Below are 26,248 nucleotides of genomic sequence, written 5' to 3'. Positions count from 1 at the left end.
AGCAAAGAGAAAAAGAAAACTTCCAGATAATTACATGTATTTGTCCATTTGATTGTCCACAGATTTGCCAACTTCATTCTCCATCTCCTGTGCCTGTGTGTCTACTGTCGGTTAGGGGAGGGGCCGGGGGACTGTGCTGCCCCAGGCTGTCCGTGATTCAGTGTCAGAACTGCAGGAGCCTCTTTGGGAAGTATGGAAAAGTCTCATGACTAGGTTGGGCAACTCCTTTCCCTCAAGCAGAGAAGGAGGGGTGCAAACTGCCGCCTTCCACTGCCCTCTTCCAAAGTATTCACGCTGCCGTGAAGAATTCCCTCCGTGGCGCCGGGCAGGTCTGCGGGGCTCTGTTAACAGCCAGGGAATCCAAGCTGGGATCCTTCCAGGTGCGAGCGCCCTGGAGCGGCTCCGTGGGCAGCGGCGATTCGGGATGGGGACAGCGGGCGGCTCCGGGGATACAGGGCAGCTCCGGGGGCTGCGGGAGGCTGCGACTCTGCGAGGCTTCTCCGAGCCATGCTCAGGTTGGGAGCTCAGCCCCGAGCCCTTCCCAGCTCCAGGGAGATGCTCCGGGGGAGGAGGGGGTGGGATGGGATGAGAGGGGTGGGATGGGATGGGATGGGATGGGATGGGATGGGATGGGATGGGATGGGATGGGATGGGATGGGATGGGATGGGATGGGATGGGATGGGATGGGATGGGATGGGATGGGATGGGATGGGATGGGATGGGATGGGATGGGACGGAGGCGCTCCGCGCCGCTGCAGCTTCTGCCGAGCTCCCTCCGGCTCCCCGGGATTATGTTATCCCTGGAATGCCACTCGGCTATTCGGCAGCGCTGCTCGCAGGGGAGGTGGGAATCTGCTGAAGCTCTCTGGCTTCCCAAACCACCGGCAGCTTTGGGGCGGGATGAATGGGAAAAGTGTGTGCAAACAGGCTGATTTATGGATTGCTGCAGGCAATGCACACAATTCCTTCGTGGAAATCTGTCTGGGAACAGCTGGGAAAAGCAGTAAAAGCAAGGGCAGGGTGAGCGTGTGGTTTCCCTTGGGTGTTGTTTGTTACCCTGCTCCAGAACGGACTCGGAGGAGGGAGAAGCAGGCTGCTGCTGGGCGTGTTTGGAGTAACTTGCTGCAAGAGCTCACATGGGAGAAATGTTCAGGTTGTGCCTATGCACTCCAAGTTTTGTGTGAGTTCAGGAGGAGGTGCTGGGGGCAGAGCAAGGATTCCTTTGTGGCTGTTTGCTGGGAATGGACACAGTGTTCCAAGAATGGAGAACAATGAACGCCAGTTCCTTCTGCCAGGAGCCAGTCTCTTCTCCCAGTCAGTATTCTGCCTCAAAATCCCTGGGAGAATTTCACTTTTATTTTTTTTTCTCCATGTTAACTCAGGCTCCTGGCAAGTGTAAAGACAGCAATTCTCATCCCACCAGCTGAGGTGGAGCAGGAGAACACAGGGGTGGGAAATGCACACACTCTTCAGCAGATTCTGGGTGTCCATATGGGAAACAGAGCTGCAGAAGGCAGGGGCACTTCTAAGGACAAAGCTATATATTTAATTAGGATTTAAGTGATCTCTCATTTTTGTTTGCAGTAGTTTCTACAGCTAACAAAGATTGATTTCCTGCGTTTATGGGAATCTTCCTTGTTGTTGAGCAGTTTTATGCTTATTTTACAACATAGTTGGCTCCAAGTGGGATCTACTTGGTTGACATCCATAAAATTGCAATAGGCAGGTGTCTCACAAGACTTAATATGGCAATTTTTGTAGATTTAAAGTCATAATTTTTGTAGATTTAATGTGGTTATTCTTGTACATTTAATGTAGTTGTTCTCATAGATTTAATGTATTTATTCTTACACCATGGCTATAAGACACTTCAGGGTATTATTTTGCCCATTTTGGAGGTGGAGACTCAAGATGCCAAGAATCCAAGAGCTTTATTCCTTCTGCTGTGCTTAGTGAAAAAAACCCAACCCAACTCAAACAAACAACCCAACGAAACTCAAGAAACCCCTTATTTTCTGCTTGAGGAGCAGCAGCAACTGTAAAGGACATATTTGGAGAATCATTAATTTTGATTGTCTTGAGCAACTTTGAATGGAATGGAGCAATCCATCATCCTGACAGAGCAGCAAGGTCCCTGTTCTGGTCATTGCTTCAAAGGGGACAGACCTGCTTTGATTTCTGACAGCCTCACTCTCACCTTGAAGCCTCTGTGGCAAAGGCAACTCCATGCTGTGAAGTGGAATGGGTTTGCTTTGTTACTTATTTTCCCCTAAATCTCACATTCAATTAAATTATTCATAATTTAATCACTGCCTGCAGAAATTCTCATCTGCTGGTCCACTCCACTATCCATTAGCCCCTTATTTTGCAAAAGACCTTTAAAAGCTTAATGCCTCTTTGAAAACCTGTGAAGGTGAACACTGGTCTGGGGATTTCTTCCAGAGAGTGAGGAATGGTGGGGGTTTTTGGTTCTTGGAAAACATCCTCTCTCCCCAATGCAATGTAGATGCAAAACATATGAAACAATGAGGCATTTGCTGTTTGGGTTGGACCACTTTGAAAGGAATTTTCAGTTTTTGCTTACTTTGTAACTTTGCAGAGGAGGTTCTCCCCTTACTGGAATTTGGAAGTGTAAAGAGCTCACAGTGGCAGGGTTACAGCTTAAAAAACACCTCAAATTAGGGATTTTTACCCTTGGATCCTGCAGGGATGGGGCTTGAGCAGCCAAGCTGGATGACCGCCTCTGTGGGATGTGTTTACTGGGAACTCAGACCCCACATGTGAATATTTACTCAAAAGGTGCTTCCTCAGGCACAAGGCATCCCAAACTGCACAGAACTACTGAATACAGAGAGGGAGTAGCTCTGGGGTTTTTTGCGGTGCTTTTCTTCTTGGGAAAAATTCTCAAGTCTGGGGGGAATTTAGGTCAGGAGTTCCAGCCCTGGACAGCAAATATTTGAGCTAGTGCCTCACTTGTCTGGGAGACAGCACTTGAATATTTTCGTCTTTGTATTTCCCCCAGAGAATCTGGAATATCCATGGCTATACCTGGGACACTGAGCTGGGATGAGACTACCCAAGGATATTTTTACCTTGCTCAGAAGTTTGGTTGCTGTGTCATAGTTGCCACAATGTCAAGTTGACCTTCTGCTCCTCCTCTAGAATGAATTGATTCTGAAGATAGAAATTGTCAGTTGTGCATTTTTTTTTCCTCTCTGCCTGTGTTTGCTTTGCCACTGGTAATGTGAACCTCAAAAACTTCGTGCTTGTGAGAATACATGAGAATATATAACCCAAAATTATATATATATATATGCACCTGATATAATTCTATGAATATATTACTTAATTTAGTTGCCTGTTTCCGCACAGTTTTTAGTCTTAATATCAATGTGATTGAATGCTCTGAGTCACCTGAATAGATGATCCCATGGTTGCTGCTCCCTGTATGCTCTCAGAAATCCAGTGATGCCAGTAGGCACATCCCCACTGCTGAACCCCAGCTGGAGCTCCGGGGTTCTCCTGCAGGGATTAAACAGGACCACCAAATGTAAAAACAACTCCATGTCCTAAAGCAATCTGAGACAAGCAGGATGTGGCAGCATCTTTAGTGTGATTTGTCTTAAGAGTTGTTGCCATGGAAACAAGGTCTACATCTCTCTCTGGTACATCCTTATAGATATCTATAGTGAGATGTGAGGGAAATTCTCTTACCTCTGGGTGACAGAGTTTTTAGTTTGCCCTGAATCCTTTGCCTATGCAAAAAAAAAAATTTATTTGAGGCAGTCCTGTATCAGTGAAAGTGCAATTCCAGATCTGGAATCACTGCTGTGTGAACTGCAAGTTAGAAATGAGCAGCTCCTCTGTGTGTGGGGCAGAGGTGTGGGGACCAGCTCCAAAACTGCTTAAAATCTCTTAATTTTTTTACTTTTTTGGTATTAGTACAATAAAGAATCATAGGTCTGGAAAGAGAGATGCTACCTGTGGTTATCTGGGTTTCAATGTTCAGGTTACACAGATACAAAGATCTGTTTCTTCTGTGTATATAAATTAATCTAAACAGGAAAACTGACCAGAACCAGGATTAATAATGCATGAGTAAAATAGTCAGTTTAGTAACAAGAACAGTGTCCATTATTCCAGTCAAAATGTCAGCAAATGGGATTAGTATACTCTTTTAACTTAAATACAGAAGAAAGTCTGAAGCTATAGGGTGACATTAAAGCAAAAAAGCCCAACCCAGCAGCCTCTCCCCAGTGAATCAGCAGATGCCTGGCTCCAGGACAACGGCTGGATGTAGCCTGTGATTTATTGTGGCAGGGATGCTGCCCACAGAGGAGAACTCATTGTGCTCAAAAATAATGGGTTTGTCTCCGAGAGCCAGCAGAACCCTGTCATCAGTCAGCCAGCAGAAAAGAAATAAAGCTCAGCATTGAATTATCTTCTTGGAACAGGTTGGCTGCCAGCTGTGTGTGGTGGAAATAAGTCCTGGTAAAGGCACAGCTGAAACGGTTTAGAATTGGGAAAACCTCGAAGTTTAGGCTATGTTTCAATACTCTTCCTGTCCCTTCAGACATGAACATCTTTGGAGCACCCTCAGCATTAAAAACTACCAGACAGCAGTGTTATTATGCAGGAAAGGTACAGTAGCTCCTTCCCTGAGTTTCTGGATGCATTCAGTGCAAAGACAAGCAGGTAAAAAGGTAAAGGTGTCTTACCTGGCTCTTGTGGAGGAGGTTTTTCAGCTGCAGAGGTCCCTCAAGCGGTTTCTGGGGTGGAACTGGACTGTTTGTGTTTTCTGTCAGTCAGAAATAAATGTTTATCCATGTTCCCAGCACTGATCCCCTTCCAGGCTCTCCCCAGGAACGGTCTTTGTAAAGTTCTATGCCTAAATCTCCCTCTCTCCCCCTCTCTCACATGTAGGTGGCTCCCAATGCCCAATGAATTAAATGCTCTGCTCTGAGACATCTCAGGGATTAACCCCTTCCAACATGTCTGAAATCACCTGGTTTTATGTCTAGACTGGAAAATAGGTTGTGTAGCAGGGCTGCCTTTAAGAGGACAAGGTGATTTCCTGGCTTCTTAGCATTTGGAGAATTCACTTCTATTACAATAATTAATTCTTAGGAAAGTTCTCATTTTCCATGAGGTGTGTTACCTTTTTCCTCAAGATGTTTTTTGAGACTTCTGGAATGCAGTGCCTCAGTCTCACACTTAATTTCAGTATTGTAATAATTTCAGTATTTTAATAATTTCAGTATTTTAATTAGATCCTTAATGAATATAAGTCTTCAAAATTATATGTACATGAGTTGAGAAGTATAAAAGTATATTTTGGCATTGTTTTGCTGTATAGGAAGACAGATTCCAAACAAAATAAATCTCAGATATTTTACCTTAAATTATTTTCAAGTTTCAGCTGTTCCAGTGTACTTTTTTTAAAAATGGCAAGGAGATAATCCTTGTTTCCAAGGAAAATTGTTCAGACCAGTTGAGAAATTAGAGTATATAATCCTAGTCCTGTATTTAAACACCAGGCACATGATATTTCATACAACACAGAAGTCTAAGCCATAAAATCCTCTTCAATAAATTTTTACACTTGGTTTCAGCAAGACTGTGAAATCCTGGATTATTAGAATGTTTGTAAATATGCTCAACTTTCAGCAAACTTCCCATTTTCACCCAGCCCTTATCCTTTTCTTGAATTCCCACTGGCAATTAGGATGCTGTGAAGGAAATCAGGCGCTTGGCATCCTTCAGCCTGACAGCTGAACTTGCACCCTGAATGGACAATTGGAGTGTGAGGGGTGATTGTGGCAGGAGCAGGAGCTGGACAAGAGGAGGCAGTCTGGTCAGCTCTTTCATGTAACAGCTGCTGAAGGTGCCCCAAATCCCAGAATCCCAGGATGGTTTGGGTTGGAAGGGCCCTCTGGACATCACCCAGTCCTACCCCCTGCCAAGGCAGGGTCATCTAGAGCAGGTGACACAGGAGAGCATCCAGTTGGGTTTGGAATTCTCCAGAGAGGGAGACTCCACACCCTCCCTAGGAAGCTTTTCCAGAGCTCTGCCATCTCCATGGAAAAGTTTTTTGGTTTTTTTTCCTGAGGTGGAACTTGTGTTTTATTTTATGGCCATCACTCCTTGAATTTAGGATTAGGAATGGGCCCTGGCTCTTTGGGTGAAGAGAGGTGCATGGGTGCCCTCAGAGGAGGGTTTGGGTTCCAGGTGTACCTCTGGTTGGAATTTCCCATCAGGGACAGTCAGTTCCCTTTGGAATGACCAGCTCTGGGTGGTTCCTTGTGCAGCAAAGCCTCTGGGGCTCACAGTCAGGCAAGGTCAGGCCTGCACAGGGTTTCTGAATGTCTTTATAATTTCTCAAGCCTTGTCAAAGGCAAACACTGAGCCTGCACTGAGGCTGGATCCCCCACGGGATGCCCGGGAGATTTCCTCGTCCCTGCTGAGGGTCTGTGCCAGGGCAACTGTGCCAACACCCAGGTGGGCGTTGGGCACAGAGCAGGGGGTGACCTCCAGCAGCAGCACTGGCTGGGGACAGGTGCTGGGGATGGGGACAGGGACAGGGGCTAGGGACAACGTGCAGCTCCCTTACAAGAATGGAAAATGCACAAATAATGTCATCTTCAAAGTTCCGTGTACCTGGAACTAAGAGGTACTGACAAGCATCTTAAAGAGAGAATTATCCCCATTTCACAAATGAAAGGGAGTCACACAGAGAATCAAAGTCAGGATTGGATTGATAGACATTGATGCCAGAGCAGCTATTATGTCTTCTTGTCTGGCATCTGGCAGAACAGAGTGGAGAATTTCACACAGATTTCTCCATGAAATCCCTAATTTCTGTTTGGGCTGAGGAAAAGACCTCCAGAACTTACACAAAGACAATGAACCATCTTCAAGTGAGTTGCTTGTGGGGCACTACTGGAAGCTCACATCATATCCCAGTATATTTCTTTCTACTGCCTCAGCTAATTTCCCAGGCTGGGCAGGGTGCTGGATAATCTTATCTTAGGACCCCGTTCCCATGGAAGTTTGGCTCACATGATCTTTCGATGTCCCTTCCAACCTGGGCTGTTCTATGATCCTGTGAAAAGGTTTTGTATATTGGAACTGATGTGTGTGCTTAAAAGTTGTCTTGGGGACCTAAAAAGGTCTTGGGGACCAAATCCAGCACCAGTGAGAGTGAATGTTCCCAGCTTCCCTGCTGAGAATGATTTGGATCTTTCCAAATGACACAGTCTATTCTGAACTGTCAGTTCCGTGGCATTTTCCTCTACATCTGTGCTTGATGTGTGATTATCCTGCAGTTCATCAGCCAGGTTTATTTATTAGAAGACTTAATTGGATTGCATTAACTGGCATTTAAGGCATCCAAGCCATTTGAGAATGCAATCAATTAAAACATCCAAACACATTAATGGTGTGGACACAGGGCAATTTATATAGATGGCTAATTACCTGTTTACTTCAGGAAGCAGATCAAGAATGGCCAAATGATGCTTGAGAAGAAAAGAAACAACACTGCAAAAATCCTGTTGGCAAGGCTGCAAAAATTAGCACATGACAAAGTATAATTTTTTCCATTGTTAAAGTCTACAGTTAGAGAATAAACCCTACACCATGACAGGTACTCAGAGGTGTTTGAAACGATTTCAGATTTGAATGTGACTTCCAGAGAACAGACTGAGCACATTACCAGTGCTGGAATGTCTTATAATGGCACATCTGAGATTTCTAAGCAATCAAGAAGCTCTCTGAGATGGTCATTTCAAGTGGGGAAATGCTAATCCCTGTCAGTTTTACATTTCATCCACTACTGATCTTGATCTGAGACTGGGATTACGTGGGCACTCCAGGTCCTTCACTCTGGGTGACCCCCAAGGAAGTGATTTTGGTGTGGCAGCACCCATCTGGAGATGAAAGCACAGCTGAAGGGTGTAACTAAATGAAAACCAGGGTGGAATGGAATCATTACCACCCTCCTGTGTTTCCTCCTCCCTCCTACAATCTTCCCCACCAGCTTTACAGCTAAATTTTTTCATTTACTGGTGCAATTCAGGAATGAGGTATGCATACTGATTATCACCTACTGCTCTTCATTTCCTTTATAGTCCAGGGGGAAATTCCTATTCTCATTTATTTTCTACAACTCCTGACTTTTTGGGGTTGTGTTGGGAACATACAAACACAAAAATGATCAGGTTGAGTGGTGACACACCTAAAGCCACAGCTACTCTGGCACAGAACAAGTCCCCAGTGGCTCTCAGGGACACAAGGGAGCCTTGCCAAGGTTTAGAGCAGGTCATGGCCATGCATCTTGCACTCAAGATAAATTTTGGAAGTGAATTAATTGAAAATTACCTGGTTACACACATCTTAGAGGTGAAGGTTCCACACCTGTATTGAGCTGTGGGACCAAGAGGGTTGGTGGCACCAGGCTGTGACTTCAGGGAGGGCCAGGATAGAAGCTGTTTTCTCACTTTTCCCAATTGCTGGTTCATTAATGAGGAACAAAAACCAGCATCACTGTGAACATGAGTGGTTTCCACTCTCTGTTGACATCTTTAGGGCTGGCTCATGTTCTCCAGCCTCCCATTTGGGGTGGAAATTTGTTCCCCACTCGTCCTCAAACATCCTCAGCTGATGAGAACTACAACCAGCAATACTAACTATGTTTGTTTTCTGCCCTCCAGGCACATCTGGGAGCCAATAAACCACAGCTCCTGTGCTCAGGGTTGTCTGTGCACATCTGTGGGCAGGTGCAGTCTCTACAGCATTTACAGAACAAATGGATATGGAAAAGTCATTCCTGAAATGTGCAGCAGGAGGAGGAGGGGAAAGAGCTTCCTGAATCCCACAGCTTTGGAATGCTGTGCCTCCTAGATAATGAACAGCTTTTCTTAAGGTGCCGCTGAGTAATGGCTGAGTGAAGCAGCAGATCCCAGCACAGACCAGTGTGGCTGAAATCCAACTGAAGCAGCCAAGGCTCCAAAGGCAGGCTCCAATGCCAGTGATAATTTCATGTATCACGTTAAATTTCTGGTGACAGCAACTCCTTGGAGCCCTGGCAAATTGGAAACTGCTGGATGCAGCAGCAGCACAAGGATAATAGTTAATCTTCTGCAGGGGCATGATGGTAAAAGAAATGGCTTTTAGATTAGCTGTCATTAGAGTGAAACATCTACCCCTGCAAGCCAAGGGGACTGTCCTCACTTAGGCACAAAGAAGCACATTAAATTCCTGGGTTTGCACAGCTCTGATCCAGAGCCACACTTCCACCACACTCTGAAGCTGGGAAGCACAATGACTTGAGCTAAAAGGAAGGAAGATGAATTCCCTGGAGATGTATCAGCTTCCAAAGCAGCTGCAGAAGTTGGTTCATGTGTTTAGATTCCCTTAGTACCTGGGAGCACACAGCGAAATTAAATAGGAAAAATTAATGGGAGTGATGGGGTTTAAAAGGAAATTAAACCTTCTAAGATGACAAAAGCTCAAAGCTGAGCTCTGCCTGAACTCTGAGCAAAAGTTTCCAGTGGAATATTTAATTTCAAACACTGCCATTATTTCTAAGCTGTTCTTTGCCTGCTGGACTGCAGAACATGAGGTCAGGAAACTTCCCTTGTCTAACTCTATTTGTGATGCAAATATTCTCACATCTGATTTTCCTTTCACATACTTAGAAGGAATGTTGAATACTTTAGAGAGGCAAGCCTGGCAGGACACTGTTTGTGCAGGAACACTCTCAACCATGATTTCAGTTTTCTTTCATTGTTCATTACTTAGTGATGATGTGCAACATGGTTATTAAGGTTGCAGAAAACTTTAAAGGAACAAAATTTATGGAGAGAAAAATAAATGGTTGGTAGTGTCTGTATAGAGCTCATAGGTGAATAAACGGTAGATATTTAAGCTGTAATTAATTAATGACTGCAGCTTTGAGCTGGATTACAAACAGGTATCCAGTTTCATCTTTTATTAGGCCTTATTTTCTTCTTGATAAATATATTTGAATTGAATATATTTGAATTCTTCTTGTGTGACATTTGGAGCAGAATTCCTTGAGTGTATGTCCTACGGCACATTGTACAAGGAGCAATAAAGTTCCTTTTCTAAGTATTCAGCCTTGGGCTGCTCACACAGTGAGGAAGGGGTCTCAAAGCAGTGGGAAACAGCTCCACAATCCCCATGAATTACAGCTTAACATTAAAGAAAGGTACAGAAATGATCACTGCATGATTTCCAGCCAGATTCTTCAAACCAGAAGTAGAACTGAATTAATTAATCAATTTATTCAAAGAAAATGGCTTTTATATACTATACAATTATGGAGTGGGTTGGGTTGGGAGGGACCTTAAAGCTTGTGGGTGCGGAGGAGCCTGCCGAGCCCGAGATCCTGGCTCTCTCCTGGAGGCAAGACACCTTCACTCAGAGAGAGACAATGTATCGCTCCCAGGGCTCTTTTAGTTAGATATCTAACTAAAAGAGTTAGATAGTTAACCTGCTGTGCCCCATTGGTGTTCCCCCCTGCCGTCCCACCCCGACACATGTAACTCGGGCTCCCCCCGCCCCTCTCCTCTCCTATAAATATCCCGGGTTTTCCCCTCTTCGGCGGATTAGCTGTTGCTGGCTCCGTTCGCCAAAGCTCTGCCTGAATAAAGGTTTGTGCTTGGCGGAACGCTGGACCAGCTGTCTCGTCCCTGCTTCCCGTGTCGCCTGCCCGCCGCCGCTGAGCTGGAATCGCTCGACTGCTCGAAGCCGCTCACACGCGCTTCGGCCCAGCCCTTCTCAGGGCTGCCTCCCGAGGAGTCGCGGTGCTCCGGGCTTTCCGTCGCCGCGGCAAAAGCTCACCTGGTTTCGCCCCTGCCATGGGCAGGGACACCTCCCACTATCCCAGCTTGCTACAAGCCCTCTCCTAGAAATTGGTTGGAAGAGTAAGAACAAAATAGAGAATTAAAGAATAAATCAGAAGTTTTAGCACAGGCAAAGGACTTTAGTGGGCACAGACAGAGGACAATGTAAATAAAAGAAACTAATGAAAATGCTGATGAGAAGAGTCAGGAGCTGCTGGGAGAAGCAGCCATTCCTCAAGGCTATGAGGAATAGGCAGTTACCTGAAACGGATTTTTTTTTCAGAATAACTCTCTAGCAGTCTTGCAGGGATGCCTGCAGTCCTTATTTTTAAAGAAAAATATTTATTTGGGGGCAATAAATGCATTCTGTCCAGGAGAATACATTGCTTAACAAAAAGAACAGGCCAAAATACCCCAAACTTCCAGACTAATGGAGGGAATATTATCCTGGGAGCAGGACAACTGGATTGTCTTCCCAGTGCGTTCCATGGTCTGAAAAAAGTGAGATATCATGTTTTTACATAATAGAAAGACTCCCAGAAAAAATTCCAAATCCATAAACATCAGCTTCTCAAAAATTTTTCAAGACACAGAGAATTTCCAGTCTGTTGGTTATTACTTGAAGAAAAACATTACCAATTTTTTTTTCCAGCTTGTAAATGGAGCCAACAATTGTTTAAAAATATAATTTCATTCTTGGAAAGAAGGTCTCCCACAGCATCTTGATGCCCATTAGGGGGAAAAAATCCTTATCAGTGTCACTAAGATTAAAATCAAATTTGAAGGGCAAGAAGCCCAGTCTTACCTGTGCTCTTAGAGCAGAAAAAAGTAGCATGCAGAGAAAAGGAAAAGATGGAAAGTTCCAGGTGGTATCATTGCTATGGGTTGATCCCATGGCTGCTGAATGAAGTTCTACCCTGGAATGTTGCCTTTGAGACAACAGCAGCAGAACGAAAAAGAAAATGCTCCCTCTTCCCTTTTATCCTAATCAAAGAAGCAGAGCAGTTCTCAGCTTTGCTTTAATCTTTGTTTTCAGCAGTAGTTTCTGTTTTTCTCCACCATTATATTATCACACTCCAAAAACATTGGGACTACTCCTTTGGAGCAGCCAAAACAAAGAAAGGAGCTGCTGCCCTGGGCCTCATCTAGGGTTCTTTCTGCTTCTGGACTGAGCTGAGGGCTCCCATCACACAGGTGAATCCCTAGGGATGTCCCAGCACTGCCTCTGGGGTGCCCCAAGTCCACCTGAAAGCTGGAAAACAGGCACATGACAGCAGGACAAGCCCTCCTGGGCTGACTCCATGCTGTCCAGCAGGGAGGAGGAGGAAGGAATGCTGCAGCACTGGGAGAACTCCCATCTTGGATGCTGCCTCTGGCCTCCTGCTTGTGCATCACCACTTCTGGATGAGTTACAGAGCTGGCTCTGGGGCTTGAACACCCAGGAGTATGAGGGATGGGAGCCAGCAGCTCTGGCAGACACCCCGATGGAGAGATGATCCCTGATATCTGCCCTGACACTGGATCTGGGAATCCAAGGTGAAGCCTGGAATGAAGCTGCTCATGTGCCCTGGATATCAGGGCAGGAGTCCCTGGAGTGGATGTTTGATCTCTGTTGAGTCTCACCCTTCACCTTATCTGTTTTTTCACTGTTTCCTGGGGCAGTAGAACAGTTTGTTTGGCATTTGTGCTGCCCCATCCCTGATATTGGTGCTGATCCTGGCAAGTGCACTGCATTCCCACCAGGGCAGATCCTTCATCCAGGAGTGGGGCAGGAGAGGAGTGTAACACAAATGGGCCTTCACAAAAACGTAACAGGAGTTAGTTTTGACTGATACTTTTGACTGGCCCATAAAAATAAGGCAAATTGATTGAACAGTACGTGTTAGAGCTCATCAAATACCAGCTAGGAAATGTGTGATTATTATTCATGAGCTGCAAGTGATTTGACTGTTTTCCTTCAGTAGGACTGGAACCCCTGTGCTAGAATTCATTGTTTAGCCAGAAAAAAAATACTTTTTTAACAATGGGGAGTTTACATAATCCACAATAATTTTAAGGAATGCTGCAATTTGCTTATTTTCCTCATTGCTCTCTTGGTCAGTTTTGTTTTGCTGCCTCAAACTTTCTACTCCTAATTCTGCTGTCCCATGTTCAGTGTCATGTCTGTTGCATATTTATCATGAGTTTCTCATCATTCTTATCTTTCTCATCTTTTCTTCATTCTTGCAGCCTCCCAGAAAGCAATCAGAGTGGAAAATCCCCAAACAGAGAAATCAGTGTATGCTACAGCTTGATGCCTCTATTTTGAGTCTTGCTTTCAGCTTCCGGAGCTCAGCACTTTTATCAATTTTAAGCCCATAGTCTGTGATTTTCCAGGCCTCTTCGTAACACTGCTTTTCAAAGTTAAATTGTGCAATTTTGTGAAATGTTTTGGTTAAAGATTCCCTGCCAGGGCAGTCAGTGATGGTGTCCAGGGCCAGGGGCTCATCCAGCTGCAGAGCCTCTATGTAGTGCTGCACTGCTGCCTCCTCCTGAGCCAGGGCCAGCAGCAGGAAGCCCTGGCAGCAGTGGTCCCCAGCCCGTGTTTTTGGGCTGTTACAGCCATGTCCCTGGATCACTTTTTCCATGTCTTTCAGAGCTTTTTCATATTTTTTCAGGTGCGTGAGGCAGGCAGCTCTGCGCCGCAGGTACCTGGGGCTGTCCTGGCTGGCCAGTACAGCCAGGCTGTGGTAGCCCAGAGCCTGCTCATGGTGATGGCCTTTCATCAGCACCTTCCCTTCCTGGGCTGCTGCCTGTGGGGACAGAGGTAATCCATATTAGTTAATAAAGGGAAAAAAATAGGGGAATATCTAGTCTGGACTGGTCATAGACACATAGAAATCTTAGTTATTTTATCAAATGTTGGAATTGCATCTAGCTGGAGAACTAGTAACTGATGTATTTTTACATACAGATAAGATATAAAACTCTTGGCTCACTGGGCACTTGCTGTTATCTCTGAAGTCCTTTGTTTCTGCATGTCTGTCAGAATTTCTTCTAAATTTGTTTACATTCCTTAGGAATGATGAACAAAAGAGCTGCCTGGACCAATGTCCCAGGTGCTGGCCCACAAATGCAAGGATCAAAAATGAATTTTTTTGGCTCTACTGGAGCTTACCTAAGCTGTAGGAAAAAAAACCAAAAAGGACCAACTGATGACTCTGCTAATTGTTAATCCTGAGTGCAATTTGAATTCTCTGCCCTCATCTGAAGGGAAAAATCAAGAAGAAAATAGAGAAAGCCAAAAAAGCCACAAAATTTTTAGGTTCATGGAGGTCAATAAAGAAAACTCCATTAGAGCTATTTGCCTTAAATAGATTTCTCATTATTCCCCTTTATTGGTAATAAATAATGCTTTTAACATGCTGCAGCTGAGTGAATATTCAAGTTATAAACAAGGCTAACATAAGCAGCTGAGGGCTTACAAAAGGCTGGGCCAAACTAGCTGAGGCTTCAAGCAAAGGATAAATGTTTCTACCCTCCTCTTTTCATGGGGTAACTCTTGCTTGTGGATGCAGAAATCTAGTTAGCCCAGCCACTGACTCAGTAGCCTCACTTGGCAGCCAGTCAGGTCCTCCAGTCTCTTTGTGTGCCCCTTTTATTTTGGCTGACTGAGGTTAGAACTGATTGCTGTCTGCCAGGACTGAGGAAAACAGGTTCTGCAAGAAGAGGATCAATACTGCAGGGCAAGTCCCAGCACCTCATCTGAGAGCAGTGGCATGAAATAATATATAATATATATATATTATATTATATATATTATATAATATATATATAATATATATATATTTTGCTTGACATAGTCATATTTACTAAGGACTTTCTCAGCTTCCACACAGAGAAATAGCAGTAGGACCTCTCCCCAAATTGTGTCAACCCCTCACTTTAACAATTCTGGCCATAAATTTTCAGGCAACCTGTCTAAACCCATCTCAGATGTCTTGTGTGTATTTAAAGAGCAGCACATTTACTTTGTCTTTGAAATGTTTTTAAGACAACTCCTCAATGCAAGTGTCCCCTCAGTGGCAGGAATTTAACAAGGGATCCAGGTGGAATTGCAGCTGTGTGAGTAGCATCCTGGGAAAAGAAATTTTTTTTCCCCCTAGAAATTCCAGAGTTCTGGATCACATTGTTCCAAGGAACGCAGTGCAGTTCTTCAAGATAGCTTGTGTTTGTGTAGTTAATTTGTCATTTTTACCCTCTAAGGTGCATTTGTTGTCTCAGAGGCAGAAGAAAACACAATTGTTGTTGTGGTGCTGAAAGCTGAATCTGATGCTGGAGGTTTCAGTGCTCTAATCTGGGGCATTTGGGGTTATTGCACCACAGGCAATATTGCATTTATTCACTGAGCTACTGCTTTGACTCCTTCACATTTCCCTGAGAGTCCCCTAAATCAAGCCACGCGATTCTGCCTTTCCTGCCCCACTCGGAGGAAAAAATGCCATCTGAAAGTAAAGGATTCCCTTTCACCCTTGCTGGTGGAGCAAGGTTGGGTAGATGGATTCTGGATTCTCTTTCAGCTCTGACTTAAGGGACCTGAGCTGGGACATTTTTGGTGTATAACAGGACAAGATTAATCAGCAACTTTAACATTATCTCCTAAGAGAGATAAAGGTGAAAACCAGGCTCAGGGAAAGAAGGCAAAGAAAGCCAGAAGGACATGATGCAGCTGAGTTCAGCTGCTCCCTGCATGTGACCTTGGAGGAGCATTTTTGTCATCAGCCTCATTGCAGGTGACCTGGAAGGGCAGGAAAATCTGTGGAGTGCATTCCAGGGGAACTTGAGTCCAAATTGTCACTAAAAGTTTGATTTTGGCTTCCAGATTGAAATCATGTGCCACCTGGAAAGGGCCATAAGTGGATTCCTGGATTAGGTCTCTGTAACCCTTTTTTCCATCTATTCACCTCACTGAGTGTAAAGGACTGAATATACATGTATTTTTGTGGCATTTTTGGTTCCAGTCCCTAGGGACCAATCTTATGATATGTCTAAGACTTAATTCCTTAGAAAGAAGGAGTGAGGAGTTTGCTGGACATGGAATTATGGCCAAGGGTTAGTCCCTGAGCAGTAAACCCCAGCAGATGCAAATATAAACTCTGAACTTTGGGAGAGGGTTGGGTGCTCCCAGAAGAGTTTGGAGCAAGTGTTTCCTTATCCACCTGCATGTGCCATGAAGGGCATATGGAATGACAACTTCACCTAATTCTGGCACAGACCATGTAGTTTTAGAGACCTTTTTTGTAGGACTCTGGATATCCACAGAAGCTGCAGTCCTGAGGATCTGTGCAAGGGGTTGGGAATCAGTCGTGCATTTACCTCTGACTTAGGAAAGCCAAGGGTTGAAGCTGCATGAGCAGCAAGCAAACTCCCTTCCTCTGACCTTTTGGAGCTTAATAAATCTTTCAGATTCCTATTCCCATGGGGCTCTCCCAGTTGTTTACAAATTTCTCAGCGTGGGACCCCTTCAACTATAAATAATGGGAGAATTTTATTGCTTTGTTTTCCATGAAAATAAAAGAGTACATCAAGGAGCTCTCTCCTTCCTCCACCCTTTCCTATTCAGCTTATGGAGAGCTATTTTTACCTCTTCAGACCTGGCTCCAGGATAATGCTGACACATTTTTAAGATGCCTATAATTCTAAATACTCAAAAAAAAATGTGGCAGAAATGCTTTTGTGCTGAAGTGCTGAGACTGGTTGTGAACTATGAACTCTCCTTTTTCTACCTGGGAAATTCAGGAACAAAGCAAACTCCTCCCAGGGTAGGAACCCTGGCAAAGCCAGGCCATCATTGGGAATTTTAGCACTAATTCTGTCTGTAAGCTTTTTAAACTGCTTTTACTGAGATCTTCCTTTCACAAACCAGAATAACCTTGCAGACAAAAGGAAGTACTGTTGGGAAATCCTTTGAGATGCTGGGCAGGTGGATGAAACAATTCCTTCCCCACCCAAGAGAGCACACACTCTTCCCCTGGTCGCAAAATACATCTAAAACCCCCCAGGTGCTTGAGTTTGAACATTTACTAGTTGAACAAAAGCACAAGATGAAAGAGAGCAATGTTTTCTTTTTAAACTTCCAACACTGGTATTGGGTTCAGTTTTGAAATCAGCCCAGTCACACCTCTTGTCGCAACCAGAGGAATCTCTCATGATAAATAAGCCACAGTAAGGGGTTTTATTTCAGACGCAGCTGCCAAAGAGAGACAAAAAATAAGTTTCTCTCCCATTTTAAAGGCTTCACTCACCTGTGGCACCAGTGGGTTCTCACACATCAGTGCAGTGTAAGTGATACAAATGTTAGTTTGTTTTTTTCTTCTCATTTTTCTTATTGACAGCAAAGAAAATCCCTCCTGTGTTGACTTGGGAAGCAGCATGGATGGACTGGGCTGTGAGACCCCCACAGAAGGAGTGATGTGGCAGCAGGAGAAATTCAGCTGTAAAATGTGTCTTCATTTACAGACACCTCCTTAGGGCCCCCCTAGGCACAGTCTCAATTGTTTATCAGCTTCCTAAAGTGGAAGATTGCAAATTGCTTCTGAAATCTTCCAACTCCTCCCCCTAAGACTGAACTTTTTACATTTAGAAGAGAGGGGCTCTTTTCTCTGTAATGGGACATGTCAGGGGACTGGTAAATTAATACTTGTTTACTTATATCCTCCTGCTGTTCTGTTCAAATACATTCCAAGGGCTCCTCTTTCTGCATTAAGGATATCAGCATGTTGTTTGTTCTATAACCTGGGAGAGAGCATAACAATATAGCTCCTCACCAGGGTGCACACCAGCAACAAATTGAATAAAAGGAAGCAAACTGATTCTCAGAACACAAAGCTTCTAGGTGATCAGAATTGCAGATGCTTGGCTGAGTGTTAAAACTCTTTGCCATCAATCTGACCTTCTCCTGTCTTATTGCTGAAGATACTTTCTGGGTGTACTTTGGGGGAGAAACTTGAAAAAATGCTGAATAATAAATACTTGTGGGGAGACCAGAGCTATGTGACACCATTGTGCCAGTTTTAGCTAAGAAAACGAGCCTCAAAGCCTTTTATTTTATAAGAATATGAACATATTAAAAATCCTAAATGTTGCACAAAGGAGCAAGAAGGATGGAAGCATTTAATGTCACTGAATTGAAATATTCAGTATAATTTTACCAAGAAAATGAACAAAACATGAATCTTCTTTTGCCAGGAGCCATCCATGAGCCCCATGTATCCCCCCAGGCTACAACAATTAGAAATGATCTGTTAAATTTCTACCTGCTGCCCCTCACACCCCCTGAATTTCAGTGTGGGCATCACCAGGTCTTGTACCAGGGAAACCAAAAAGGAATCCCAAGTGCTCAGATGTGACAATGATGGATTATTAGAGACAGATCAAAGTCACTGCAGTGGAAGAAGTTTGGCTCCAACTCCCTGACCTGGCTGGAGGAAAAGCCAATTTGTGCCCTGTCCATCTGATAAAACTCTTCCTGCACACTTCTCAAGGCAGGGAAAAATCCCTGCAGTCCCAGTTTTGCTTCCCAATTCTTTCCCCACTGAATCCACAGATGTGGGATCAAAACAAAGGGGTGGTACCTGAGCGAGATGCTGCTGTTGCTTGGTGTCTACAAAGTTCAGGAGAAAGGCCAAGTCCTTTTCATCTCTCCTTGCCAGGACACTGAGTGGGGCAGCTGCCCCTGCCACATTCCTGTTCTGCAGCTGCAGCACAGCCAAGCGAGCCCTGGCAAAGTCCTCAGCAGGACAGTGACCAAAGGCTTCCTGCAGATGCTTGAGGGCCTCTTGGTGCTTTCCTGTTGGGGAACACCAGCACAAACTCCATTACCAATCCCATGGGGAGAAAGACACCGGGAAACCTCAGCAATGCAGGGTTCAAGGCAGCCAGTCCACATCTAAAGGTGTTAATTATGTCATACCCTGAACCAAAATGTTTTCAAACTTCTCTTGAGAAACACCATCCAGCACTGTCCAGCATTATCCAACACCACTCAGCACCATCCAGCAACACTCCTGATACTTAATATTCACTTCTACCCATTTTCTGCTTGTTCACCAGGCCTGACCAGCTGTGTTGAAGGACTGGAACTCACCATTTGCCATCAAAACATCAGTGTAGAAGATGTGATGTGCAGTCCTGCAGATTTTGGTCAGTGCTTTTGCCATCGTGAGAAGGTCCCTGAGAGTTTCTTCTCTTGAAAGGTCTTTGGTGGCCAACAGCTTGGTGAGAGTGGCCCTGCCGTGCTGGAGGACCCACTCAGTGACCAACACTTGGGCTTCAGGCTTCAAGGATAGGATTGCTGGGATCACTGCTCCTGCCTCCACCTTCAGTGCTGAGATCAGATCTTGCACTGCCTCCTGTAGAAAAAAAACACAATGGAAAGAAATGGAAGCAATAATAAAGTATTGGTCATTTGTTCTTTCAGCTGCTTTCTGGTCTCTGCTGAACCATGGAAAAACTTTGCTCTTCTCTGTCCTTATGCTGCAGTTTTTCCATTTTCAAAGCTGATAGGAGATGATAAAGGCAGGTTTGAATGAGTGTTTGCTAAGTGTTTTAAATGCCTTGGGTTATCACAGAAAATAATGGCCAAGGTTTAGTCTTCCTGTCTCTAGGCTTGGAAAAGAAAATCAGTAACCTCAGGTGGGCTGCTTATACACTCTGGGCAAACCCAGAGCCTTTCACTGCCCAAATTCTGTGAGAAACTCCTGATTCCACTGATTCCACAACAAATTCTGTGACACTTTACACTCGTATTTTTCAATACCCTCAGGAAAATCAGCAAAGCCCTGCATCGACAGTACCTTCTGCTGCCTCAGAGCAAGGTGAATGAACCCTCGGCCACTCAGAGCTTGCACATTCCTGGGCTCCTTCTTCAGGACTGCATTAAAATCAAAAATTGCAGTTTTCATCTGCCCCAGGCACTCATAGCATCGGGCCCTGGTGAGGAGGCAATCCTCAGCATAACCACCTGGAAGACAGGGATGCAGCCATGGTTACTGCAAGGATACCTACAGGAAGCTACAAAAAAGCTCCACTTGGCCTGAGGATACCTCAGGATGAAGTACAATGAGAGTTTGCTTAAGTGGAAGTTTCCATTATTTTTGTTGCAAGTGGAATTCCTACTATTTGTGATCAGCCATGAGTTGAAAAGAAAAAAGAATCTGTGTCAGGTTGGAGTAGGAGCAGCACGAATGAGAGGAGAAAGCACTAGGAGGGAGATCTGTGACTATGTGTGAGTGGAGGCATGAAGCCATTTGGCTGTTTTTATAAAGTAGGGTCAGAATCACAGAATAGTTTGCGTTGGAAGGGACCTTAAAGAGTCCCCAACCCCCTGCCACAGGCAGGGAAGGTACACATTGTTTTGAATAAATGAGTTATCCAGATGGAACTGACCAATTCCCTGCCAGAATTAATATGCACTGGGATTTGTGATACTGAGCTGCTTTTTTTTCCCTCTGCTTTCACACAAGTGATGCCCAAATAAACACATAGAGCTGTCAGTGAAAATCCTGGTCCCTCCACTCCCTGCCTACAGAACATTTCTCTCCCTGCTATTCACGTATCACTTCCTTCCAAGGCAATTTCGATAAGGATCTTAACATGCCATGGGTTGAAATCAATAACTGTGGCATCCAATATTGGATGATAAATCATCAGTGCCAGTGGAAATATGTTTTCATAGGGAGGTCAGCAAAAGCAGCTTCCTGCAGGCATCAGCTAGCAGACAGACTCCAAGCAATTCCTCTGCAGTAATGAGGCTTTTTCTCCCTCCTGATTTCCTCCAAAACTTCTGTACCAAAGGTTATTATCACTCTGGAGCTCTACCAGTTGGCTCCTTTAAAGACAATATCTATTTCTTAACAAGCATCTGTTTTAGCAGGTGGGGAGCTGGTAAGCTGGAATGCATGGGCTGTGGAATAGAACCATCTCCAAGCAATTAACAGGATTTTTATTCCATTTCCACGAGCCAGTCTCTCTTCTTCTCAGTGCTGCTGTCATAACATTTGCTCAGAGTGAAAGGCAGATTTCCATACAAACATGGTTTTACTTGGAACACACCAAAAGCATTTCCATGTCAGCCTGGTCCCTCTCCTGAGGGAAAGCTGGGATAATGAAATGTGTGAGGTGCTGCATTTGTTTCTTTGCACTGGGTGAAGAAAAGGGGCTGATGTCTCTGTAGAACTGAGTTGAACCCATTTCAAGAAATTTAAATTTTATTTCCTTATTGTTTAACTACGCCACTTCATGGCCCAGGTGAACCTGCTGTGTCAGCTCTCACCAGGGAGGTGACAGAGGAGATCTGGACATCCCGTCCCACCCACAGGATTTCCCTTAGGAGTAAATCCCCAAGGGCATCCTGGTGTCCTACCTGCAGCAAGGATGGCAAAGGACAGGTGGGCAATGGCCTCTTTGATGGCAGCACCCCCCTGTTTGCCCTTCAGGATGGCCTGGGCTCGCCAGTGGCAGTGGCTCTGCAGCAGCTTTCTGTCCTCATCCTGGAAAATGTCCAGGATTGGCAGGAGGCAGGAGGAGTCTCCAATTCTGATCACTCTCTTCAGCAGCTTAAGGATGGGAGAGGAAAAGACAGTGGAGAAAACTGTATGAGATGTGAGGTTGTGTGTGAGACCATTGTGCCCTTCCCCAGCTTCCCCATCTCTCCCTGGGGCTTCAGCAAGCCCAGGACCACAAATCTCCTTGATTTATCTCTTCAGCTGGCCGTGGTGTGAATGCAGGTTGGAGAAAACAGGAATTCTTATCTTTCCTCACCACCACTGCAGCGGTGGAAATAATTCTGGGCAAATACCTGGTGCTGCCTGCTTTGTTTTGGGCAGCATCTGCTCCACATTGGCAGTGGAGTGTTTTTACAAATACAGGATGATTGCCCAAAAAAGAGGATGTTCCTGTGGAACACAAGTGTTCCAGCGACCCTTTTGACTGCAAAATCAAAACCAGTGAATTAATGGAAAATTAAGTAAGTGCTATAACTTATTTTTAGTACTGTTATTGGGAATCTGGGAAAAGCATGGATTCGAACCCACAAACTACTGTCCCCCTGGAAAAGAACCCTGTCTGGTATCTTTGCCTCAACAAGCACTTTTTAAACTGCATTTCCAATGAAAATTAATCAAAAGATGCTTTTTACAGTGCTCAGCAGGGGCTGGATATTCAAGTCTGTGCCAGAGAAGCCTGGACAAGAACAAAGTTATCCTGATCCAGGGGATCTGTACCAGACAGATCCCCTGGACTCATAAATTTCTCTGTTTTATTAATAGATAAAAGTGATTGGCATCTGACAGGCAGGTGGGATAAAACATTTTGAAGAGAAATTTTCAGCTGTTCCTTGTAGAACTTGCAGCAGAAGCTGCAGATGGCAATCCAACTTCCAAGGGCAGCACTCTAATGAAGCCATACCCTTCAATAACAGCCTTCCCAAAGGCAGCAAATTATAGTAAACTTATTTTTCAAGGAAGTAGTGATGTGATGACAATAAAACCTTTCCTCTTATCAGTCAGCAGAATTTATATGGCATTTTTAAAAAAATACAACAGTTCCCTCTGATGGCAGAGCCTGGGAATTCAGTTTTGTAATCCTGGGTAGGAGAACCAACTTGCTGGAATGGCTTTCAGGGTTTCAAGCACAATTTATCAGCTTTGGCGAAAGAAAACTGCAGACTGATACTGGATATTTCTTCTCCAAAGCTTCATTAGGGTAACTGGGGGAGTGACACTTGTGCCTTCTTTCCTCTAAGGGAACATTCCCAATCCCATAATGTTGTCCCCAGGGATAGGATGCTCTGCCTGGTTAAAATGCTGAGAAATGCCACAAAAAAGCATGTGAGGAATGAGCTGGATTTAGCTGGGAGTCCTTGTGTGGCCTTTTTGGACACAAATTCCTGTGAATCTATGATTTTATGGCAATACCAGCCCTGTATTTACACCCCAAAGTTCTGCTAGAGGTTCTGCATGTGGGCTCCAAGTTTCACTGTCATAGCTCTCCCTGTTGCTATTCAGGGAGCTCCTAACAGCAAAGCTTAGTTCTAAAGGGGAAATGCACCAAAACCACTGAACACAGGGATTAATCTGTAATTTCACTGCGGTCTTGGGCAAACCTGGCAAATCAGCTGTTGAGGAGGGAATGATCCCTAGGATGAGGCTTTCCAGGTGCTCCTTACCTGGTTGCCATTGTACACAAAGCCCCTCTTGAGCTGCAGCAGGGCCAGCCTGGCCAGCACAGGAGCTCTCTGGGGGTTCCTGGAGAGGGACAGTGAGAGCATCTTGTGGGCTTCTTCCCCACGGCCCATCTGGTACAAGGCATCAGCACACAGGATCTGGGATGCCTCATCAGAGCTGTCCAGCTCCACCAAGAGAGAAGCCAGTTGGAAAACCCCAGGGGCATCTCTGGAGGGGAAAAAAAACAACAAAACAAAACACCTTCAAGGTTAGGAATGTGCACAGCCCTGTTTGCTTTTTCTGAAGGGAAATTGAGCCGCCTCCTGGGTACCTCTTCTTCTGGAGCATCATCTGTCCTTCCTCCTGGAGGACCTTCAGCAGTAATCCCCTCTGATTCCATGGCACGTAGGACTTGATGGTGAAGATGGTTTCTTCCAGCTTTAACTGGCAAGCTGTGATATAATCCAGGGCTGTCAAGTAATTACTGCCACCAGAAATGCGGATCAGCCCACGCCCACACAGGGCTTTGATGCAGCTGTTGGGATGTGGGGAATCGTGCTCAATGACCCTCTGGAAGTCCTGCAGGGCTCTGTGGTGGTCCTGGGCATGGAGGGAGCAGAAGCCTCGCAGTGCCAGCAGGGTGTTGTGGTAAGTGTTCTGTTCTGCTGTCAGCAGCTGCTCACACATGTCCAGGGCAGCTCTGGGATATCCCTGCAGGAGGTGACAGTCTGCTAGCCGGACACTGAGCTCCCGACTGGACGCTGGGCAGATGTGCAGGAGCAGCTGGATTGTCTGGATGACAGGAGGGAGCAGCTCAGTGCCATGACTGCCTCTGAGCTCAGCCCGAGCACGCACAGCCTTCCTGTATGCTGCAAACTTCCCCTCCAGGGCAGCTCTGGCCTGCTTCTCGATCTTCTCAACCTCACAGGGTGAGAAAAGCTCTTCAAAGCATTTCATTGCCCGGGCAGGGTCTGCTGCAAAGGCTGCTGCTAAATCCTGCATCATTTCCTGCATCCATCCACCCAGGAAGAAATACCCAGCAGCTCGTTCCAGGTGCAGAACCAGAACATCCTCACCTCTGAGATTCTCAGCTGAGAAGCCCTCAAGGGCCTTGGTGCAAACAGTCACGCACTCTTGAAATTCGCCTGTTTTTAGGAGGTGAGCTGCTTGTGCCCTGCACACCCAGGTGTGCCCTGGTGCTACCGCAGCCAGGAAGCTGTAGCAGTCACCCAGCCATTGCTCTGAGGACCTGCAGCCTGGGCTTTCCTCCTGGCACGTGGAGAGGTGATCAGAGAAAGCCTGGATGACCTGGGGCAGGTGCTCCCTTTGCCTGTCATACACGTAGGCCACTGCCTCAGTTTGATGCAGCACAAAGGCTTGGACATAATCCATGATTCCCTTCCCAACCTGTGTCCCTGAGAGCACCCGTGCCAGCGCCCTCAGCAGCAGCAGCTCCATGGAACCCCTTGGATTAGCTTCCAGCAGGAGATTGCATTTGCTCACCACCTCCTCTGAGCACCCTCGCTGGAGCAGGGCCTCCAGCTTGTACACCAAGGCCACCACATTGTTTGGGATCAGGGTGGAGAGGAAAATTGCAGCTATTCCCACACTGAGGGACACCACAGCCAGGTTCCTGCTCTGGATCTTGGGGATCTGACACTTGCCTTTGCACCAGGCCTCCAGGGTGGCCACCACTTGCTCCCACAGCCCACGGGCCATGGAGCTCACTCTCTGCACTGCTGTGGGGCCACAGCAGCTGAAGGCAGCCAGGTAAAAAGCGGTGGCTGCTGGAAATTCCTGCTGGGAGAGGCGCTCATCTCCTTCCCCACAGAGCAGGGTGGCAAGGTCCTCGGGTAACATTTCCTGTGCTTGGGCCTTCACCAAGTGGCATCAGGGGCAGAATGCGGACGGGGCCTGTGAAACAGAAATGAGGGGCTGTGGAGCACAGGTTTGACAGAATATCAGCAATGAGGGGCTGTGGAGGCAAGATTTAGCAGAAAATCAGCAAGGAGGAGCTGTGGAAAAGAGTTTTAGCAGAAAATCAGCAGTGAGGGGCTGTTGGACAGGGTTTCAGCAGAAAAACAGCAGTGAGGTGCTGTGGAGCTGAGTTTTGACAGAAAATCAGCAGTGAGGGGCTGTGGAAAAGAGCTTTCACAGAAAATCAGCCATGAGGGGCTGCAAAGAACAGGCTTGAGAGGAAATCAGCAATGGGGGACCATGGAGCAGAGTTTTAGCAGAAAATCAGCCACAAGGAGCTCTGGAACACAAGTTTTTCTGCTTGGAGGGAGCAGCTGTTAAAACGCCAGATGTCATCAAGCCCACTTGCTGTGAAAAGCCAGGGTTTGGTCACTGCCAGGTTTCTGGGAGGGTAAAGCCATGAGGAGAAACATCACAGAGGTTCACAGTGCCCAGCGAGGTTGGAAAGCATCCACACCCCCGGTCAGCGTTCCCTGGCCATGGAATGAGGCTGGGACACCCATCTGATGAATCTTTAATCATCAGTGTCGCTGCTGGTGGGGGACATGGAGGAGTCAGAGCCACACTTTGATGCCTCACCCACCCCTTACCTTTTCCCTGGAGAAAGGAGAAAATCCACTTTTCCACCCAGTGGAAAGGACGAGGCTGCTGCCCCTCATCCCGCACACCTGGGCCCGGCCCTGCAGGTGCTGGCGGAGCGCGGATACCTGAGAGGACACGAGCCCGGGGCTGGGGCGGATGGGACGGGAGGGATGGAGGAAAGGCAGGAGAGAAGGAGGGAGGGAGAACAGGGCAGGAGCGGGCGCTGTGTTGCCTGGAGACCGCAAACACAGCACGGTCCGGCTGTCCTGCGGGGCGGGCACTGGGACCGTGCCTGTGCTTCTCCCTCCTTATCCCGTGGGACCGGGCGGGATGCTCGGGGCATGGCCATGGCAAGGATCCTCCACATCTGACAGAAATGATCCCTCACCTTGGGGAAAGGATCCAACTCACTCTGGGGAAAGAATCCTCCTCATCTTGGGGAAAGGATCCCCCTCACTTCGGGGATACGTTTCCCCTCACTTTGGAGAAGGGATCCCCATCACCTTCAGGAAACTAACCCAGGTCATGACCCTCAGCAGGACAAGATACAGGGAATTACTTACACAAATCAGCAAACTCTGTGATGCAGCCTAAACTTTTAACCTTATTTTTTATTA

The 26,248-nt window shown here is 46.0% G+C and overlaps 2 protein-coding genes and 1 long non-coding RNA gene across 7 annotated transcripts in view; 1 reads left to right on the top strand and 2 right to left on the bottom strand.

Moving 5' to 3' along the window:
- MMEL1 (membrane metalloendopeptidase like 1) overlaps window positions 1-1,805 on the bottom strand; it is a 49,533-nt gene extending 47,728 nt beyond the window's left edge. For 4 of the 5 annotated variants that reach the window (XM_088066463.1, XM_014257282.2, XM_014257281.2 and 1 more), the window contains exon 1: window positions 35-1,805. In XM_088066463.1, coding sequence (XP_087922589.1) covers window positions 35-84 — 50 coding nt within the window. In that variant the 5' untranslated portion in view covers window positions 85-1,805. The remainder of the gene's footprint in view (window positions 1-34) is intronic. The other variant, XM_014257279.2, reaches the window with a different exon arrangement.
- LOC148182610 (uncharacterized) lies at window positions 434-19,075 on the top strand. Its single transcript, XR_015774486.1, has 3 exons — window positions 434-515; window positions 13,527-13,675; window positions 18,961-19,075. It is a non-coding gene; the product is annotated as an uncharacterized LOC148182610 (long non-coding RNA).
- Window positions 13,143-24,932, bottom strand: TTC34 (tetratricopeptide repeat domain 34). The gene is made up of 7 exons (XM_005528414.2): window positions 23,404-24,932; window positions 23,075-23,300; window positions 21,272-21,464; window positions 19,704-19,870; window positions 18,995-19,259; window positions 18,483-18,697; window positions 13,143-13,661 (listed from the first exon to the last, which is right to left on the bottom strand). The coding sequence occupies exons 1-7, from the start codon at window positions 24,930-24,932 to the stop codon at window positions 13,143-13,145; spliced, it is 3,114 nt and encodes a 1,037-aa protein (XP_005528471.2).
- Window positions 24,933-26,248: the final 1,316 nt, after the last annotated feature.

Source organism: Pseudopodoces humilis, chromosome 24 (assembly GCF_049639895.1).
Source record: "Pseudopodoces humilis isolate 2021_Gansu_Grassland_sample_001 chromosome 24, ASM4963989v1, whole genome shotgun sequence".
Classification (NCBI taxonomy): domain Eukaryota; kingdom Metazoa; phylum Chordata; class Aves; order Passeriformes; family Paridae; genus Pseudopodoces; species Pseudopodoces humilis.
This window is presented reverse-complemented; position numbering and strand designations above follow the sequence as displayed.

Coding starts and splice junctions, on each gene's coding strand:
- TTC34 (XM_005528414.2), bottom strand. CDS start 24,932: ATGTTACCCGAGGACCTTGCCACCCTGCTCTGTGGGGAAGGAGATGAG. Junction 21,465..23,074: donor TTGTGTACAATGGCAACCAG/GTAAGGAGCACC, acceptor CCCATCCTTAAG/CTGCTGAAGAGAGTGATCAG. Junction 19,871..21,271: donor CTTTGCCATCCTTGCTGCAG/GTAGGACACCAG, acceptor CCTGTCTTCCAG/GTGGTTATGCTGAGGATTGC.